This window comes from Halteromyces radiatus (genome assembly GCF_025201355.1).
Source record: "Halteromyces radiatus strain CBS 162.75 chromosome Unknown BX664scaffold_4, whole genome shotgun sequence".
NCBI classification, from domain to species: Eukaryota; Fungi; Mucoromycota; class Mucoromycetes; order Mucorales; family Cunninghamellaceae; genus Halteromyces; species Halteromyces radiatus.
The window spans coordinates 2,127,014-2,145,624 of NW_026251690.1; the positions used below are offsets into that span (position 1 = coordinate 2,127,014).

Consider the following 18,611-nt stretch of genomic DNA (forward strand, 5'->3'; position numbering starts at 1 on the left):
TTTCTTTTTTTTTTTCCCTTCTTCCTTTTCTCCTCTCTCTTCTTTTTAATACAGTCAGTATGGTCTTTGCGAATTATCTTCAAGTAGTACAACATTGTGACAGCGTAACATACAATAAGGATCAACAGGGAATTCCATTTCAGTTAGAGGATGGTACGGTGGTTGGTACCTTACTTCCTCGTGTGGTTACAGCATTGATCACTTATAATAACACTATGACACCTTCTCCTTTTCTTATATCTGGTACTCATGTTCAATTCAATACACATGTGACAAATATGGTTGAACGAACTCAAGAGGTTGCAACATTGATGACTCAGTGGCGAAAAGACAAGGTTTTTCCAGCATTGGCAGGTTGGCGCGATGAATTATATGCTGTGTACGGCCCTGGAGGTGTTCCTGCATTTGTGATGGAACGTGCTGCTACACCTTTATTTGGTATTTCTACCTTTGGTGTTCATATCAATGTATTTGGTCGAGATCAAGATACTATCAAAATGTGGGTGGCTCGTCGTTCTCTTACGAAACAAACATGGCCTGGCCTTTTAGATAATTGCGCAAGTGATCAATTTTGGGGGGGGGATATACAATGGATGATTCCTTTTTTTTTAATCATCTCTTTCTTTCTTTAGGTTGCTGGTGGTATCCCTTATACATACTCTACCAAGGAAACTGTAATCAAAGAATGTGATGAAGAAGCCAGTATTCCTGCATCGATAGCAGCTCATGCCAAAAGCACTGGTGCCGTCTCATACTATACCATGTCTGAGCATGGATTACAACCGGAAACAGAGTAAGCAGTAAAGATAAGATAGTTTATGGCAAAGAAGTGATATTTTAGACTAAATTTAACTTTTTTTTTTTACAATCTTAGATACGTGTATGATTTGGAATTACCAACAGATTGTCAACCAACTCCCAAAGATGGCGAAGTGGAATGCTTTTATTTTTGGACTTTGGATCAAGTCAAAGACTCAATATTGAAGGGAGATTGGAAACCAAATTGTGCTTTAGGTAATTAAAAAAAAAAAAAAGGATCTTAGGGAAGTTACTATCCGTTTTCTAATGATATGGTTATGTGATAGTTGCTATTGACTTTATGATTCGACATGGTCATATTACACCGGACAATGAACCTGATTTCATCGACATTATGTATCATCTTCATCGCAAATTGGAATTCCCTTCTCCCAAGAAAACACTTGAAATCAAACATCAACCTTAATTATCCATTATTATAGTATAGTCTCTGCAGTGTTATCCCTTTTGTACGCTTGTATTTCTTGTATTTGAAACCACAATAAAAGAAACGTTTTTCACCTCTCTATGACTTTCTTTCAACTTGTCTACATTGATGACAGTTTGATTTTTTTTTTGGACTGGATACATTAGGGAACCAATATATCTTTTGTTATTCTTTTCCTGTTGTCAATAAAATTTACCAGAATTTTTTACATTCATCTATCATCTCATGATCATCACTTCATCGCTAATCCATTCATTCATTCAAAAAATCTAGTAATTTACAAAAGTTCCAGTCGACTAAGCACTTTATTTTCAAAAGTAAACAACCTATATAAACTAAACTAAAGTAATATGATCACAGTTTGGCAGAAGGAGATTCTTTGTAGAGAACAGCATAACCATTGTTGACAACCACCACATCACGTTCTTTGACCTTGGCAACAAATATCACACCTTCAGTCTTGGGATCCTTGGTATCAACCTTCCACATATAAGTTTCGATAGTTTCACCAGGGAAGACAGGTGAGGCAAAACGGGCTTCGATGGACTTGAATCTACTAGGATCATTATTGGCAAGTTTTTTGAGGATACCATGAGCACAGCCTCCATAAGTTGAGAGACCGTGAAGTATGGAAGTAGGGAAGCCAACTTTGCGTGCCAAGTCCGTATCAGCATGTAAAGGGTTATAATCACCAGATAAACGATATAATAAAGCTTGTTTTTTAGTAGTGGCAAAGACGTCGACAGCATCAGGATTGCGCTTGGGAGGAACATAAGAGACAGCTTTAGGACCTTTGGGACCCTATGGATATATATATAACAAAAATAGATGAATATATGAAATCTTTTCTAATACATACATATATACATCAAACTTACATTCCATCCACCATAACCACGTACAAAGGATTTGCTAACCATACGACAATAGTGTTTCTTGTCATGTTCACCATAGACATCGACAGTTTGTTCGATTACCATTCCAGAACCTTTATCGTAAACACCAGTGCAAGTTTTTTCTGCAATAAAAGAACCTCCAGCTACAGGCCAAGGAGTAAAGACTTCCAAGGATTGTTCACCGTGAACAATTTTATTGGGATCATAAGGAGGCATACCTAAAACAATAAAAAAAAGAGTAACAATGTCAGTTTTTCCGTATATATATTTTTATCACCATATATATATATATATATATATATGTATATAGTACCAGGTAAAGGACCACCACCACCAGCACGATCCTTGAACAAGTTGACATCAGAACTATCACCCTTTAGTCCAAGTACAAGAGGATAAGTTGGTAAAACATTGAATTGAGGATCTAACAAAATATTGTTGATTAAATAATATTCTAATCAATTTTTTTTTAGCTAACTTACGAAGTTCATATAAAAACTTTAATTCATCTTCACTAACTCCAACACCCAAAGCATATAAAAGGTGATCCCGACGGTTGCAGCTCCACTAGTTAGAAGAATAGTTTTGGTTATTATAATGAATGTTTCCTTTTTCAAATTGACTTACACGTTCAGGTTTAAATTTATGACCAACAGCTTTATCAGTATCTACTTTGAATCCTTCGACAGGCATGATATATTAAAAAAAAAAAGTGTGGGGAAACAAAAGAAAAAGAAGAGGTAAAAAAAAAAAAAAAAAAAATTCTAAAATAGTTGAACCATTCGGTATAGATTTCATCTCCAGCTTTTATGCTTACCAAAGGGAAATAGGAATAGTTTTCCCAGCTTTGGAATACCCTCCTAATAAAGATTAAGATTTTCACACAGAGTGTTCAATATTTGTAAACATCTTCATTATGCTTAATTCTATTGTTTACATCCAAAAAAAAAAAAAAAAAAAAAAAAAAAAAAAAAACCTGTTAATAAACTGGTTCCTTGATTCTTTTTTTTTTTTAAGTAGGAGCACATCGTTATACTCTAAAATTACCTAGACGCATTGATAAATACACAAGTCAAAAGAATTGTCATCGCGATTATTTTATTACCTCTTTGTCAATCGTACCTGACAGGAAGAGAATTAGAATAACGATGCATTGATGACCGCGATACTTTTTTGAATTTTTGAGGTACTAAGTCGTGAAGGTTTTCCAAGTAGCATTCCTTTCTCTGATTTATTCATTATACATCATCTTTTTTCATTTATTGTTTTTGGTAGCTTCACAAATTTCTTTTTGACCTATTCATCAAAAAAAAAAAATTCGAATCATTATCTTTTACACCTTAACAACACATGAAGCTGACATGTACCTTTTCATCATTCGTTCAAAAGTTATCATCATGATGCCAAACTTGGACTGAACATAGATGAAGGTATTCTTTTTGAATTGCTTTAAATAAAATTTATATTTCACCTCCCAATTGATAGAGTAAATTAAAAAACGGGACATCAATATCATCATCGCTCATCCAATAATAACCATCATCCAATAAAACGACCATCATTGGATTCCTCTCGAAAAAGTAGTTTAACGTCATCTAATACTATTTTATCCTTTACTTTTCCATCGAATGTGCAATGATTACCCAAATGATTTCATCCATTTTTTTCAAAAATTGCCTGATGGACCCCTGACGATTTATTTTTACAGCCAAAATTTGGCTGAGGAGTTCGAAATTTTTAGCTGTAAAATCAAAAAATCCATGCCGTTTTGTCCATCCTGCAAGTGAACGTTTGTCTTCCCCTTTCACGCTCAAAAGTCATCATCATCGCATCAAATTTGAACACGACATAAAAAAAATCATTTTTTTGAACTTTACCGAGAATAATCGTATAGGTTACTGCTGTAGCTATAGTATAAATTAACAAAAATGAACATCAATATCACCATCCTTCTTTCTATCATCCTAATTGACATGATATTTTCAATCCAAAACCGTTTTTCCAAACTTTTAAAAAAAAGAACAGTTATAAATAAATGAAGTAATATTTATTAAGAATAGTATGGTATGTAATATTATATATATAATAGAGAGAGAGAGAGAGAGAGAGAAGTGAGACAGACATGCAGGTATTTTGCTATAGATTATAAAAATAAACTAAAAAAAATGGGGAATCATCCAACGTTATTTCCAACCACCAGTTTGAGATGTTTTCCAAGTAGACTTTTCCGTTTCGGTCGCTTCCCTATATCCAGATCGGCTGTTGTTTTTGAAGATACGGTTTTCTCCTTCTTTTTAGAATGATGATTACTACAATCGGTATGATCACCATCATCATCGCCATCAATATCGTTCCATGCTAGTGTGTCCATGGCTGATCGGAAGGATGGATGGCTACTGAAACCACGTCGAACGTTGGTGATAAGGTTAGTGGTATGCCTAGTGTCGTTGTTCAAAGAATTCACAATCCAAGGATGTTGTAATGCTTGTTCTGCTGTTAATCGTTGTTCTGGTTTGTATGCCAAAAGTCCATCAATAAAATCCTTCGCTACGTTAAAGAAATAAAAGATAAATAAATAAAAAAGAAAAAGGATGGTCAGCAAAATAAAAGTCACTATTCTATTCTTCTTCTTTTTTTTTTTTTTTTTTTTTTGTGTGCATTACCACTATCTGAGATATGGCTCCAGTATTCTTCCTCATAACTATATTCGCCTTTCATGATACTGGAAAAGAGTTCCGATTGATCTGAATATATACATAAAAAAAAATGAGTATATCTTGATAATAGTAAAGTTTCTATGCATATATTACCTGCACCATAAAAAGGAGTATAACCGACGAGAAGGATGTACTAGACATATATGTAAATATAAAAAAGAGTATAGTTGATATTTAGATCATGCTTTTATTTTGATCTTTTTCTTTCTATATCTCTCTTTTACCGTGATCACACCAAGACTCCACAAATCCACAGGCTTTCCATAACCATGTTGCTTTAAGACTTCAGGTGCAACATACCCAGGAGTGCCACAGGAAGTCATCAATATATCATCTTGACTTCTAAGAATCTTAGATAATCCAAAATCCGTAATCATTAGATTGGCGTCTTCTGCGGTTGTTTGGAATAATAACTTTGAAGTAAACGTATAAATAAGTAAGTAAAATATATAGAAAGGGATATACTTTTGATTTTATTTTGACTTACGTTTTCAGGTTTGAGATCGCGATGAATGATCTAAATAAAAAATATATAAAAATAAATACATATATAAAAGTAGATATTTTGTTTTTCTCTTTTTTTACTTGCATCGTGATCATGTAAATAAGATAGACCTTCTAAAACTTGAGATACCAAATGAGACGCATCTTTTTCAGTATAATGACCTTTGGATAAGAGTTGTTGAAAAAGTTCACCACCTGCAGCTAGATCAGTAATTATGTAAACGGTTGTTTTGCTGTCATATAATGCATGCATAGATACAATATGTTGATGTCGTACTTGTTTCAAAATATCTAATGAAATACATAGATGATCAATAATTTTTTTTTTTGTCATATTCTTTTGACTTACCTAGTTCACTATGTAACATATTTTCTTTTCCTAACCATCCAAAATAAAAAGATATTGTCAATCATGTCGATCATTTTCTCCGCTTCAATCATTGTCTCCACCTTACCTTCAATGGCCTTCTTTAAAATGATCTTGAGTGCAAAAGATTGACCTGACGACCGATGAATACATTCCTTCACAGTTGCAAATGAGCCTACACCTAACACTTTTTTTGTCACTTTGTATTGTCTTTCAAGTTCGGGAGGATATTCAGATTCTTGACTAGAGGTTTTGTCGATAGGGTGATGATCTCGAGACTTTTTGAATAGATGAAGAAACTTTTTCAAGATGGGTGGAGGATGTTCCATTAGTATGTTCTATAGAAATATATATATATATATGTATGTGAATGTTGAAGTTGCCTGTTTAAGTTATATATAGGTATCAGTTTGCGTAATTAAAAAGAAACAAAAAAAAAAAAAAAGAAAAGTGAATGTATCTATACTAGGAGAATGACAAGAAAAAAAAAAAAAGAAAAAGAAAAAGAAAAAGAAAAAAGGGGAGAAAGTTATACTTTTTTTTTATAAAATTGAAATGATCCAGTCCCTGTGAACTTTATTATTCATTGGCCGCCAAAGGGTTCCTTTTGTTCATTATGAATGAGGGTTACTAGGATCATGTGAAGAATATACAATAATAATAATAATAATAATTTATTTGATTTACTTTGATTTTCGATTGATTTCCATATTGCTATCATAACAGATGACATCGGGTCTATCGCGCATTAATTCCATACCATTCTTTAGTACACCAATACGCATCGAAGTTAATAAATGTCGAGCTCCATTAGAGTGATTATAAATGGCTCCATTGAATGTAGTAGTCATATCTTTTCCAATACCAGACCAAAGATATTTACAACCTCCAGGATGATCAAAATTTTCAACATCATACAATATACCTTCAATTAGAATCCATTTCTTGTCATTAACTTGCACTTGATTTTGAACTACATTAAAAAAACATAAATAAATGATAATTCATCATCTTTTTTTTTTTTTTGTACTTACATTCTTCCCAAGTATAGATTGGTAATTCTTCGATAGGCTTGCCATAACATAACTTTTTCTTCTTATTGAGCAATCGTTTTTCTTCCATTTGTAGTTTTCCTTTGATGATTTCATTGGTGGGGAATTTTTTGAGATCATAAGCCAAACCAATCAAAGAAAGAATTTTTATCAATAGTTTCGTTGGATCATATTGATACCAAACAATAGCATTGCGATAATCTTGAGGGAATTCATGATGGAAGTTATGATAACCTTCACCACAGGTCACAAGGGCTGTCAACCAATGATCTTTCGGTGTATGATAATCATCATATGTTGTTTCTCCAATATAATGAGCCAAACTGTTAACACAAAACGTTGCGTGATGTACAAAAACTAATCGACATACTCCAGCATAGATGAATCCACCCTATTAAAAAAAAAAAAAAAAAAAAAAAAAAAAAAAAAAAAGAGTCAAGCTAAAAAAGGAAACCTTTTATTTTATTTTATTTCTTTTTAGTTATATGTATATATATACCTTGTAATCATCCCAAAATAATCCAGCCACCAAACATGGAAAGAGAAAGCCCATAAACAAAGCAAACCAAGGATAATAAGCATGTTGAAATTGAATCAACTTGTCCTTTTTTAAATCCGCAACATCAGCATAACCAATACGAGATTTGGGTCGCTTGACAAGCATCCAACCAATATGAGAAAAAAAGAAACCACGAGTAGCTGCATAAGGATCTTTATCAGTATCTGTCCAACGATGATGAGCACGATGACCCCGTGACCACCATTGGATGGATCCCTCCACAGCCCCACTGCCTGCCAAACAAAATAAGATTTGAGAGATCATCGGTGCACGATAAGATCGATGAGCCCATAAACGATGATAACCTCCAGTGATACCGAGTCCAGTTATAAAATAATAAATCAATGCCCAGTATAATGTCTTGCTATAGAGAGGGGTTGTCCATGCGCCATATAGACCAATCAAAGGAGTAGAGATTAATAAAAGGGATTGTAACCAATGAATATGAAGATGAAAATTCATTAGAGTGGTAGGTTCATCAAATAAAGGCGGCATTTCACAAACTGGTCGTGGTGATTTACGTGCTTCCGTTTTTGTATAAGCATAAACAATATCATCATCTTGACATCCAATATATTTTGTCCATTTTATTGATTCTTTATTCGTGATGGTTGTTGTACTTGTTACCATAATGATGATTTTGAGAAAAAGATAAATAACAAAAAAAAAAAAAAAGAAAAAAAAAGATATCCCTTTTTTTATATATGAACTGATTGCCCCAAAAGACCCAACTAATGATATTCACAAGTAAAAAATTTTTTTTTCTTCATGATCATTGTCATTGATATAATTTTACATTGAAGACGAAAATGGAAAATAAAAATCAGATCATATTTTTATTAAATGATTATACTTTGTGCCTAAATCACCGCTATTATCGATTTTGTGTTAGATTTTTTCTTTTTTGGATATTCAAGATGACAATGAAGATCTTCCTATTTCATCCTTCTTCCCCGATTTTTGGGTTGTTTGGGTTGAAAGATCATTTTAAACAATATAATTCATCTTTTATGCATTTCTCCTTTTTCATCTTTATTGGTTAATGAATTTGGAAAGGGCAAGGGTCAATTTTTCTAAACCCAGGCGGCTTCTTGGTAAAGCATTCTTTTTTTTTCTCTTCTTTTTTTTTTTTCTTTTTCTTTTTCTTTTTTTTTTTTTTTATTATTATAACTATATATCGATATAATGAAGACAATAATTTCTACTTGTTGTCTTTTTCTATTTGTCTTCTTTCAATTAAGTCATTGTTTTTCAAGTAAGTAAAAGCTTATTTTTCAATACAGTCAAGAAAGATATATATTAACCATTCTTTCTTATGATATAGCACGCAAAGAAGCTCAGACATATTTACAACAATATGGAATTCCTCATGATGAACTGGATGATGTGCATTTATTAGAGACGGTGAAGCAATATCGAGATATGGCAGTGCTCAATACGGAATTATTTGGTGATCGAGTGGAAAGGTTACTAGAAGGACTAGACAAGAAACTGGAACAACATTACGGCGTGACAGAACCTCATCAACGACAACGATTGATACAAGATATTGAAAGAATACTACGACAATTGGAAATCCAAGGTCAGATGACGCGTGATCATGTTCATGAACAATTACTGAATGACAATAACAAGATTGCCGTATCATCGTCTCATTTCCTAACCCCGTTACAATGGCAAGATGTGATTAAGGATATTGAAGAATTTGTTACGCCTCCTAGTACATGGTCCAGATGGTTTGGTCGCTCATCTTCGCCTATCAAGATTGGTGACAAAGATCCATATCATACTTGGTTGGATGATACTACTTTACCTTTTCAATCACGTTTATCCCCCACACAATTCAAGACTCTATACACAGCTCTGGATAAGGCCATGAAACGTGAACAGCTTGCGTCCAATGAATGGTGGGCACAGCTCTTGAAGGAACTGGATGGATTTTCTGCGGATCAACTGGAATGGGTTGTGGAACAATTGGGTATTCGTATCCTTGGTTTCAAGATCTTTGCTCATGATTATTTAGGCCTACCGACACCTCCTCCTGTATATGAAGAAGAACAAGGAAACAGCCAATATGATGGTTTACGTGGATGGATGGATCGTTTGATGAAATTCTCGCCTTTGGATACAATCATCACGTATATCAAGCAAGTTCGGCAGCATTTGGATGATCAAGCCTCCACTTTCTTGGCAGAAAAAAAGGAACAAGGTCAACATGTACAAGAAGAATGGTCCAAAGCAATTCAACACGCTCAACAGTCGTTTGCAAACTATTGGCATGAAAAGGAACATGACGCGTACCGTCGCATTGGCTACACTGAAGCGGAAATTGATTGGATTCGTAATTACTTGAAGAAAGCTTTGCATCACTCGGCTCCCTCTAAATCGCATCAGATCATCTCGGATATTAGGCAGTACTTGATCTCTCTGGAACGTCAAACAAAAGCTCAAGTCGAATTACATGTACTCAAGTTGGATAAACTACTACAAGCTTGGAAACATTCTATCTTGGGACAACAACGACATCATCATCCACATTGGGAACTTTGAATAGTTAGTTTAGTTTTTTTTTTTTTCTTAGTTTAGTTTATTTAGTTGCTTGATTGAAATAAAACTTTTATTTTATAATATATAACAGATCATCATCAAAACAAAAAAAAAAAAAAAAAAAAAAAAAAAGACATCATCTGCTTGTTTGTTTTTTATTATTTCTATAAAGTAAAGATCTAAAAGGGGAATGTATGTATATACATGAATTTTGTAACGCGTGTCAATGTTGTATAGTATATATAAAAAAAGGAGGATGATTGTAGGGGAAAAGAATATAAAAAAAAAAAAAAAGGTACGGTATTATTCTAAACTATATATAAAAGTTATCTAATTACCCAAAGAGGATCCAAGTGAATTGGTTGTCTTCTTTCTATCGATCAATCCGTTTGCCAAAGCCAATATATGCATTTCCTTCCTCCAAACAGTAGCAGATGCAGGTGTATTCGGTAAAGCCAGTGATTCTTGATAAACCTGTCGAGCTTGATGGTAATCTTGACATAATATCATTGCCTTGAAAACCTTGTAGTATGTTTTCACCAACATATAAATAGCAGAACTGGATATGGTTGGTATTGGTCGATTAGGAGACTGCCAAAGATCAGTACAAATAAATGTCATGTCATCGTTCCTAGTGGCAGCTTCAATCATCGCATCAAATGTTATCCCATCTGGAGGTGCCGCCATTGTGTTAAACACTTGTTTTGCTGTCTTGTACCATTCCCGATCTTGAATCAATCCAAAGAGAAGTGCATTATAATGAATCGTTCTTTGATTCGTCATAGAATGCCATGCTTCCCATGCTAATGCTGGCTGCCTCAATCGTGCTAAAGCTGTGAGATATATTCCATTGATGATAGAATTGGATGGTCCAATAGATGAATATATTTCCTGGATCGCTTCTAGATGTCGTGATGATGAATATGATGATGTTGAAGATACTGATGTTGATAATGATGTTGATGATGCTGACGATTTTCCTGATGATGATGATGATGATGATGATGATGATGAAGAAATTATAGAATTGTTGATATCCATTATTTGTCCTGCCAAACCATGCGCTTCCATGAGTAATCCTAAAGCTATATGATCTAAATGGACGCGTCCCACTGCATTCGTAGTTATTTCTGCTGATTCTTTTTTATTGTCATTATTGTTGAGATCGCCATTGACGTTTCCCCATTCTTTCAAACCAGATAAAAGTCGAATAGCTTCCTTGGGTGAGCCATGTTCCACAAACATATCCGCCAGTATAGTATAAGTCGTAATATCAGGTTGAACACCTTGTTCCAGCATATCCTTGAAGAGTGTGTAAGCTTGATCGAAATCACCAATTTCTGCATATCCTTTCACCAAGGGAGTCATCACATGGGCAGTAGGTTGAACATTGTAAGGAGATTTGGCCATGGTTGTCAGCAATTTTCGGGCTTTTATCAAATCACCTTCCTGTACGTAACCAGTCACTAGATGTGAGAAGATATAACTATTGGGTTTAACACCATCATTCATCATGGATTGTAAATAGGATTTGGCCAGTGGCATGTTGCATTGATAGACAGCATTTCTGATATTGAGAGCGTAAGTGATGGTATTGGGCTGAAATTCAGACGTTGTCATGGAGCTCATGATCGAGTTGATGGTATCATCTAGAATGTGATGTCGTGAAAGTTTTCCATAGATATCCAAAGCAATATTGTAGGTTCGGTCGTTGTGTGTCACTTCATTAGCCAGCATTTGTTCATAAATATCTGCAAATCGGTTAGAGGCCTCCATCACTGTTGCTGCATCGGCATTTTTTCCCACACTTGAAACAGATGCTGCTAGTTGCCTATTGTAGGAGATAGTATCTTGATCCACCATATTCATCAATAATCCACGATGTCGCTCCATAATATCATCCTTGTATTCCGGTTGCTCAATTGCCCCATTTAGCAGTATGTTGTATATCGTTACGTTTCCAGGTATACCTTTGCGTTCCATCACATCATAATACTGTAATGCTTCTTGTACGTTTCCTTTGTTGATATAATAGCCAATAAAAGTACCATAGGTCACAGTATCAGGTTGGATATCCATGCGCACCATATCATCATACCATTTTAATCCATTATTCAGTTGGTCATTTTTCAATTCATAATGAATAAGTGTGTTGAAGGTGATCAGATCAGGCGTACATAGAACAGGTTTTCTTTTATTGATTGCTTTCAATCGATTCTGATCCTTCTTCTTCTTCTTCTTCTTGTTGTTGTTGTTGCTTTTTGTGGAATGACAGCTACATCCAGAACATCCACCAGATTGTCGTTTGGGCATATCAAATTTCCGTAAAACAGACTTAATTTCGTCGTGATCGTTGGTGATGATAAAGCATTTCAAAACATTGTTGAGAAGAGCAGTGTCGGGTTGTTGTTTCAATTTGTACATGATAGTAAAGAGCCGTTTGACAGAAGCAGAGACGCGTTGCATTTCATTGGTATCTTGCATTCGAGAGAGATGATCCACCTGTTCTGTGAGTCCTCCAATAACATGTTTCAGTGTATCTCGATTTGGGGCAAATCCAGCTTGTACCATTCGATCCATCCAGCGATCCGCTATTTCAAAACATGTATTTCCATTCTTCATAGCGCCTTGCAGCATAAGATGATATGTCGTCCGATCGGCTTTCATCGATGTTATTGTTTGATTGTACCATGCTTCAGCTCCTTTAAAATCATTCATCTTGATCTTGGCCCCTAGAATCCAATTGAAAGTAGCTGAATCAGGAACACATCCACGTCGTGACATTGATTGATAAAGACTTTCCATTTTGGTCAGGTACTTGCGTTGTTTGTTAGTATCCAAGAATTTGAGGCGACGAAAGTACATAGATAACATTCGATTAATAGAATCAGTAGTGAGATGTTGTTTGGTATATTGAGGCCAATTGCGGAATATGGTTTCAGCACGTTCAACACGATCCAAGCGTCCAAAGATATCAAAGATAATGCCCATGTCTTTCTTTTCCCAACTCAATCTAGTCAATTGGAGATGATTCAATAATTGTTCCAATCGATCAAGATATACAATTTGTAATTTTCGGTGACTACCATATAATTTCGCTTGATGAGTTTGGACTTCTTTTTGTAATGTCTCCAGTAAAAATCGTGCAGTACCAAGAGGAAGTGAATGCCTTTGCTGTACCACTTGATTCATCAAGGTCCATGCTTGTGTATATTCTCCTTGTTGTAAATGAGAGTGAAGTGATAGTACAAGAGGTGATCGTAAATGTTGATCTACTTTTGACGAGACTTGAGGAGATATTCGTTTGCGTAACTGGCGTTTTTGTTCTTCTAATATTGATGCTGATGATGCAGAAGACTCTATATCGTTGACAAGGTTATTGACCAATGTACCTTTGGAAAATAAATATACCCAAGTTAAAAGAGAATGATCTTTTTTTTTTTTGTTTTTGTTTTTGTTTACCTTTTTGACCAAGAGTAGAAAATAAGTATTGTTGACCTGTCAAACTCGATGGATAACGTTGTTGACATTGTGCACTCCGTAATAAAGCTTTCCACTGTTGTGATACTTGTCGATTGACTCCAGATTGAAGGTGCTGACACCTCAAATGTACCATGAGGAGTTCAAAGTAACAAAAAAAATGAAGTGAACGAAAAAAAAAAAAAATCGAAATAGACAAAAAAAAAAAATAATTATGGAAATTTGAGTTTTTATCCCCAGCGCCACCCAAAAACAAACAAAAAAGAAGAAAACAAAAAGTCGTCATCAAAAAAAAATTAGATATTGGTCGCCGTCAAAAGATTGCTTAAAAAAATATGGTGTGACTTTTTGTATTGATTTGTATAAATAGATAAAATAGGGTTATTCAAATATATATATGAAATATACAGGGAAAAAAAAAGGTTTGTTTTGTAAAAGGGTAATATGAGTTATAGGAGTGAAAAAAAAAAAACGATGTATAAAAAAAAAAAATGATCACGGTTAAATTATTAAGAAGGGGGGCTAAAGAGACTGTTTGTCGGTATCCAAATATTGCATTGATGATGATAGTGTTGATCCGTTGAAAGATGGCTGTGAATGATGAATCAATTTTCCATGATGAACTATCTGTTCAAGATCTCTAATCCTTTGTTGATAATGTTTGACTTGATCCCTTAATTCCTTAATATGTTCTACTGATAACTTCAAAATTGTTCCTTTGTTGATCATATTTGGTGATCGTTGTGATCCTGCCACTATATTACCATGACTTGAAGATGTTGTATCCAAAAGATGATTTGGTAATAATGAGCATAATTCTAATAAAATAAAATAATCATAAAAATGAATTTCTACTTTTTCCATCCATTTTTTTTCTTCTTCTTTACCTTGGATCCTTTCATTGATATTATCTCGCCTTCGTCTTTCTACCATATTGTGTGATTCTCTTCTACGTCGACGCTTATCAAACATTTCTTGCATACTATAAAAAAAAAAAAGGAATAACCAATATATATATATATTATTTCTAGCTATTTTTCAAATACACCGTCTCCTACCATTATCACTTACTGTCTCTGCTGAGCTTCATCTTCTTCCGCAGTATGATACATATTATCAGCTTGAGTTGTTGAGTTAGATGGTGAAACTATAATATCTCTTGTCATAAGTTTAGGTGATGACGGACTAAATGCATTATTTTCCACAGAAGAGGTGCCAAACCAAGGTTGTTGTTGTTGTGTAGTAGTAGTAGTAGTAGTAGTAGTAGTAGTAGAAGTAGGTTGATCCAAAGGATATGACGATCGAGTAGGTTGTGGTGGACTCATAGTCATGTTTCCAGTAAAGTCATCTTGTGTTGAATATGTATTTGGTTGAAAAGTTCGATTGGTGTTATTAGTTTGATGTCGGTTATTATCTGTGTTCATATTGGTATATTGTTGGTTATTGTTTGTGTTGGTGGGAGGAATGAAAGTTGTATCAGGAGGAGGTGAAAACGTTCCCGTTAGTTCAAACTCTTGTTTAAACATTTGTTGTGAAGGGGAATACATTCAATCTATTCCCAATAAAAAAAAGAAATATTTAATAGTAAGAACAAAACCAAAAAACAAAAAATTAAAGAAAGAAAGAAAGAAAAAAAGGAACGGAGTCTTTGCTTTTTTACTTTTTTTTTTTTTTTTTAGGTGTGAACTTTCTTTTTTGAGCAACCTGGTTGTTTCATCAACTTGCCTCTCTAAAAAAGACTGGATTTTTTTTTTTGCACAACAACAATATAAACCTCCTTGTAGGAGTAACACCTAAAAATCAATTTCATTATGGCGACGTGAGAAAAAAAAAAAAAAAAAGAAAGAAAAAGAAATAAGTATCGGCTGAGTTAATGATATTTATCTAATGATACACAGAAAAGTAAAAAGGGTAATGAGATTTCATGTTAGCAATGAATGGGTCATGTTGCATTGTTCTCGTTTGAATGCGGTGGCGGACATCCAACTTATGTACTTGCCTAATCAATTTTTATCTCTTGGTCCAGATTGCGATGATGCATCCTTACAGACGACTTTATCCATTTATATATTAACTGAATAAAAAAAATACTTGTGTAATTTGTTAATCACTATCTTATTCTTAATTTTTTGTTCTTCATTATTATTACTTCTCCTTAACTTCTATTATACGTTCTCTAAGTCATGATCATCATCAAAATCTACAATAAAATTGAATGAAACCAAAATATATGCAGGGAAATGATGAAAAAAAAAGGATGAGATAATTCATCATCATCGACATCATCATCCAATATCCTTTTTTTTTTCTCATACCTTTAATAGGATGATCCATTAGACAAATCATCAAAGAAGGAGAGGAAAGGTGATTGGAATTGAAAAAGATCATCATTACTGCTTATTCCCTTACTTCTACTTTGGACACTCTTTTTTTTTTTTTTTTGTCCAAGGATAAAGGGACAATAGAATTTGATAACCTGGAATGTCTTTTTCATTTTTCATTGTCTCTTTAATTACCATAGATCAAATGATACTGTCCTTATCAAGACTTGCTCCTAATGCATTCACACACACACTCACTCACACACACACACACACACACACACACACACACACACACATATATATATATATATATATATATATAGAAAGAATATCCATCATGCAGAAGACCGTTTCACTTGCCGCTGTCATCTTTTTTTTTTTTCCACCTGCATCCATATCAACAACTGTACATATGAGATAAAACTATTTTATTAGATAAGAGGAATAAAACATTGAAATAATAAAGTAATAATAATAAAAAGAAAATAATAGGTATATTGAATATATAAATATTATATTATACTGATGGATGATCTACCAATGAGTCACCGCAGGATAAGGAACAATTTCAATAGTCTTGCCTTGTTTTTCGTTTTGCCATTTATCCAAATACATCATCATTCGTTTCCTTGCGTTTTCAGATTCATTATTCACTGTGGGTATCACATGCTTAATATCCAAACTTGCAATAAAAGAAGCCAATTCTCGAAAACTTGAATGTTCAGAATACGGTACGCCGTAAATCTTGATGCTGGGCGACGAATGTCGTGGCGTCAATGTCAAATCCCGGTCCATCGGTGCTTTCGTTACTTGAGATAGACTTCCAATTTCCATATCTGTTTCTTGGGCCTTGCTCGCTTGAAAAGTCCAACCAGTAGGCTTAAAAGCAACAATATTAGTGAATCGAGGCGATAAACTTTTCAAATAAGCATGCATATTCTATAACGATCAGCATCATTTAAAATAGGAGAATAGAGTAGTTAGAATCAGATAATCAAATTGCATCTCCTTTTCTTCCCCAATACGCATTCCTTTTTTTTTTTTTTTTTTTACTATTTGATTTACCTCTGCTTTGATATCTCCCAAAGGTAATACATGAACTTGAGCTTCCATTTGATCCAATGTTAATAAATTGGCCAGTTCTTTATTTTCTTGACACATTAATATTGCCCATTTTTTTGAAGTAACAAAGATTTTACTACCAAGTAACTTGGCAATACCTACAAATATATATATATATATATATATAAAGAACAGTACCAATAGATTGAGCAAATCAAAGTTCGTTTCATAAAAAAAAAAAAACTTACTGTAAAAAACTTTTTCCTTGCCAATAGAGTAAGAGCCTACAACTACTAACAAGCCTTGAATTCTTCTTTGTACTTTTGCCTTGGACATCATTTCATCGAAAGCCGAGGGTTTGGTTACTTGTTGATTGTTATTTGTTGTTGCTGTTGTTATTGATGACAATGAAGATAAAGATGACGTCGATGATGAGGTCTTGGTATCTGAAGTTGTTGTTCCTTTTGCAATCCATTGCTCCAATGATGTCTTTGGTCTAGTTTCATCTTTGATACCCATATACCCTTCAATCACTTTGCAAGCAGCTTGTATACATTCTTCTTGAGCAGGAAAGCCATATTTCGCATTCAAATAGGTAGTGTCCAGATAGAGGTGATCAATCGGTGGATTTTCAGGTTGTCGAAGTAAAGGATGGAGACACATTTGTGGATTTGCTCGAAAATCACCAGTATGTAAATGACGAACCCAGATATTGTTATCAACATCAGCTTCTTCTAGTTTTCGTTGAATGTCGAATATAAAAAGAACGGAACCTGGACAATGATTGGCGTCTATCAAAGTCACCTTGATATTGGAAGACACAAATGTAGGTTCATTCATTGGAAGTACATGTAGATATATATCTCGTACCTTCAGTTGTTGAGCTACAAGATTGGCCGTGATTTGGGAGCAGTAGATAGGACCATGACACCATCCTTCATTCAATCCATGATAGTGATCACTGTGGAAATGAGTAAGAAAGTAACCTAGACAACCAGAGATTTTGCCATATGAAAATGCATCTACAACAAATTTGGTATCTAAATCATAAAAGCTATTAATATACACATTATATATATATGTGCCAGATAAAAACCAAATTACCTTTCATCCATTTGTAACTCGGTATTTGTTGAGGTTGCTGTATCTTGTCGGATGGTGAGGTAACTTTTGAAGTTTTTACCGATGATAATGGTATATATTTCGTCTCTTCATTCACGAATGTCTTTGTCATAGAGGTAGCAGTAGTAATGGTAGTAGTAGCAGTGATGCTTGTTGAGATGGACGTTGTTGCCTTGTTAACGAAAGATCTATGTATTGCTGTAGGAATGGATTGGAAAAGTTGTTGCCATGATTGAACTTGGTCAGTATTGGTATAAGAGGTATTCTTGTCAAGACAGAGGTTAACATGTTGTTCAAAGTCCATATCAGAAAGTTCTAAAAAGTCTTCACATACAGGGCACTGGTGCTGCGGCTGGTGTTCTACGTGTTGCTGTAGACATTCATCTGAATCAAGACGTTGTTGTTTCAAAGGGTTATCAAATACTTGAGTCCTTTCTTCTTCAGCTAAAGAGAGTTGAATTGCCTTGGAAATATCAGCTTCAAAATCCTGACTGCATAACTGATCATTTACTTGAATAGAATCGTCTTGAGTGAAGTTGATAGTTTTCAGTCGAGGAGGTTGATCTAATTGGTGGTTAGTATGCTGTTCACTGTGCTTTGATCTTGTATTGTCTTGGTGATATGCTGTACTCTGCATGACTGCGTTGTATATGGGAATAAAAAAAAAAAAGAATTTAATAATAAAAAAGAGGAAGAGAAGAAAAGAAAAGGTAAAAAAAAAAAAAAAAAAAAAAA

The 18,611-nt window shown here is 34.1% G+C and overlaps 8 protein-coding genes across 8 annotated transcripts; 2 read left to right on the top strand and 6 right to left on the bottom strand.

The window, feature by feature from the left end:
* Positions 1-24: 24 nt before the first annotated feature.
* Positions 25-1,438, top strand: BX664DRAFT_359035 (NUDIX hydrolase domain-like protein). The gene is made up of 4 exons (XM_051548069.1): positions 25-557; positions 633-793; positions 875-1,014; positions 1,086-1,438. The coding sequence occupies exons 1-4, from the start codon at positions 60-62 to the stop codon at positions 1,223-1,225; spliced, it is 939 nt and encodes a 312-aa protein (XP_051400328.1). The 5' UTR covers positions 25-59; the 3' UTR covers positions 1,226-1,438.
* A 76-nt stretch (positions 1,439-1,514) lies between these two features.
* On the bottom strand, positions 1,515-2,859 carry BX664DRAFT_385967 (HotDog domain-containing protein). The gene is made up of 5 exons (XM_051549292.1): positions 2,770-2,859; positions 2,625-2,709; positions 2,456-2,566; positions 2,125-2,360; positions 1,515-2,047 (listed from the first exon to the last, which is right to left on the bottom strand). The coding sequence occupies exons 1-5, from the start codon at positions 2,833-2,835 to the stop codon at positions 1,601-1,603; spliced, it is 945 nt and encodes a 314-aa protein (XP_051400329.1). The 5' UTR covers positions 2,836-2,859; the 3' UTR covers positions 1,515-1,600.
* A 1,334-nt stretch (positions 2,860-4,193) lies between these two features.
* On the bottom strand, positions 4,194-6,171 carry BX664DRAFT_333135 (kinase-like domain-containing protein). The gene is made up of 8 exons (XM_051545464.1): positions 5,819-6,171; positions 5,713-5,742; positions 5,449-5,654; positions 5,347-5,376; positions 5,084-5,272; positions 4,953-4,992; positions 4,806-4,886; positions 4,194-4,689 (listed from the first exon to the last, which is right to left on the bottom strand). Exons 1-8 carry the CDS (start codon positions 6,057-6,059, stop codon positions 4,316-4,318), a joined length of 1,191 nt encoding a protein of 396 aa, XP_051400330.1. The 5' UTR covers positions 6,060-6,171; the 3' UTR covers positions 4,194-4,315.
* Positions 6,172-6,237: 66 nt separating this feature from the next.
* On the bottom strand, positions 6,238-7,984 carry BX664DRAFT_359038 (stearoyl-CoA desaturase). Its single transcript, XM_051548070.1, has 3 exons — positions 7,282-7,984; positions 6,765-7,173; positions 6,238-6,703 (listed from the first exon to the last, which is right to left on the bottom strand). The coding sequence occupies exons 1-3, from the start codon at positions 7,969-7,971 to the stop codon at positions 6,414-6,416; spliced, it is 1,389 nt and encodes a 462-aa protein (XP_051400331.1). The 5' UTR covers positions 7,972-7,984; the 3' UTR covers positions 6,238-6,413.
* A 510-nt stretch (positions 7,985-8,494) lies between these two features.
* BX664DRAFT_333139 (uncharacterized protein) lies at positions 8,495-9,942 on the top strand. Its single transcript, XM_051545465.1, has 2 exons — positions 8,495-8,596; positions 8,666-9,942. Exons 1-2 carry the CDS (start codon positions 8,527-8,529, stop codon positions 9,889-9,891), a joined length of 1,296 nt encoding a protein of 431 aa, XP_051400332.1. The 5' UTR covers positions 8,495-8,526; the 3' UTR covers positions 9,892-9,942.
* Positions 9,943-10,012: 70 nt separating this feature from the next.
* BX664DRAFT_280493 (uncharacterized protein) lies at positions 10,013-13,540 on the bottom strand. Its single transcript, XM_051541484.1, has 2 exons — positions 13,351-13,540; positions 10,013-13,280 (listed from the first exon to the last, which is right to left on the bottom strand). The coding sequence occupies exons 1-2, from the start codon at positions 13,502-13,504 to the stop codon at positions 10,219-10,221; spliced, it is 3,216 nt and encodes a 1,071-aa protein (XP_051400333.1). The 5' UTR covers positions 13,505-13,540; the 3' UTR covers positions 10,013-10,218.
* A 75-nt stretch (positions 13,541-13,615) lies between these two features.
* BX664DRAFT_333143 (uncharacterized protein) lies at positions 13,616-14,608 on the bottom strand. Its single transcript, XM_051545466.1, has 3 exons — positions 14,440-14,608; positions 14,256-14,350; positions 13,616-14,186 (listed from the first exon to the last, which is right to left on the bottom strand). The coding sequence occupies exons 1-3, from the start codon at positions 14,532-14,534 to the stop codon at positions 13,891-13,893; spliced, it is 486 nt and encodes a 161-aa protein (XP_051400334.1). The 5' UTR covers positions 14,535-14,608; the 3' UTR covers positions 13,616-13,890.
* A 1,618-nt stretch (positions 14,609-16,226) lies between these two features.
* On the bottom strand, positions 16,227-17,792 carry BX664DRAFT_264127 (DNA repair metallo-beta-lactamase-domain-containing protein; the record flags this gene model as incomplete). Its single annotated transcript, XM_051540802.1, has 4 exons — positions 16,227-16,631; positions 16,758-16,912; positions 17,003-17,143; positions 17,270-17,792. Coding segments are annotated over 4 exons (1,224 nt in total), but the record flags the coding sequence as incomplete, so codon positions are not given.
* Positions 17,793-18,611: the final 819 nt, after the last annotated feature.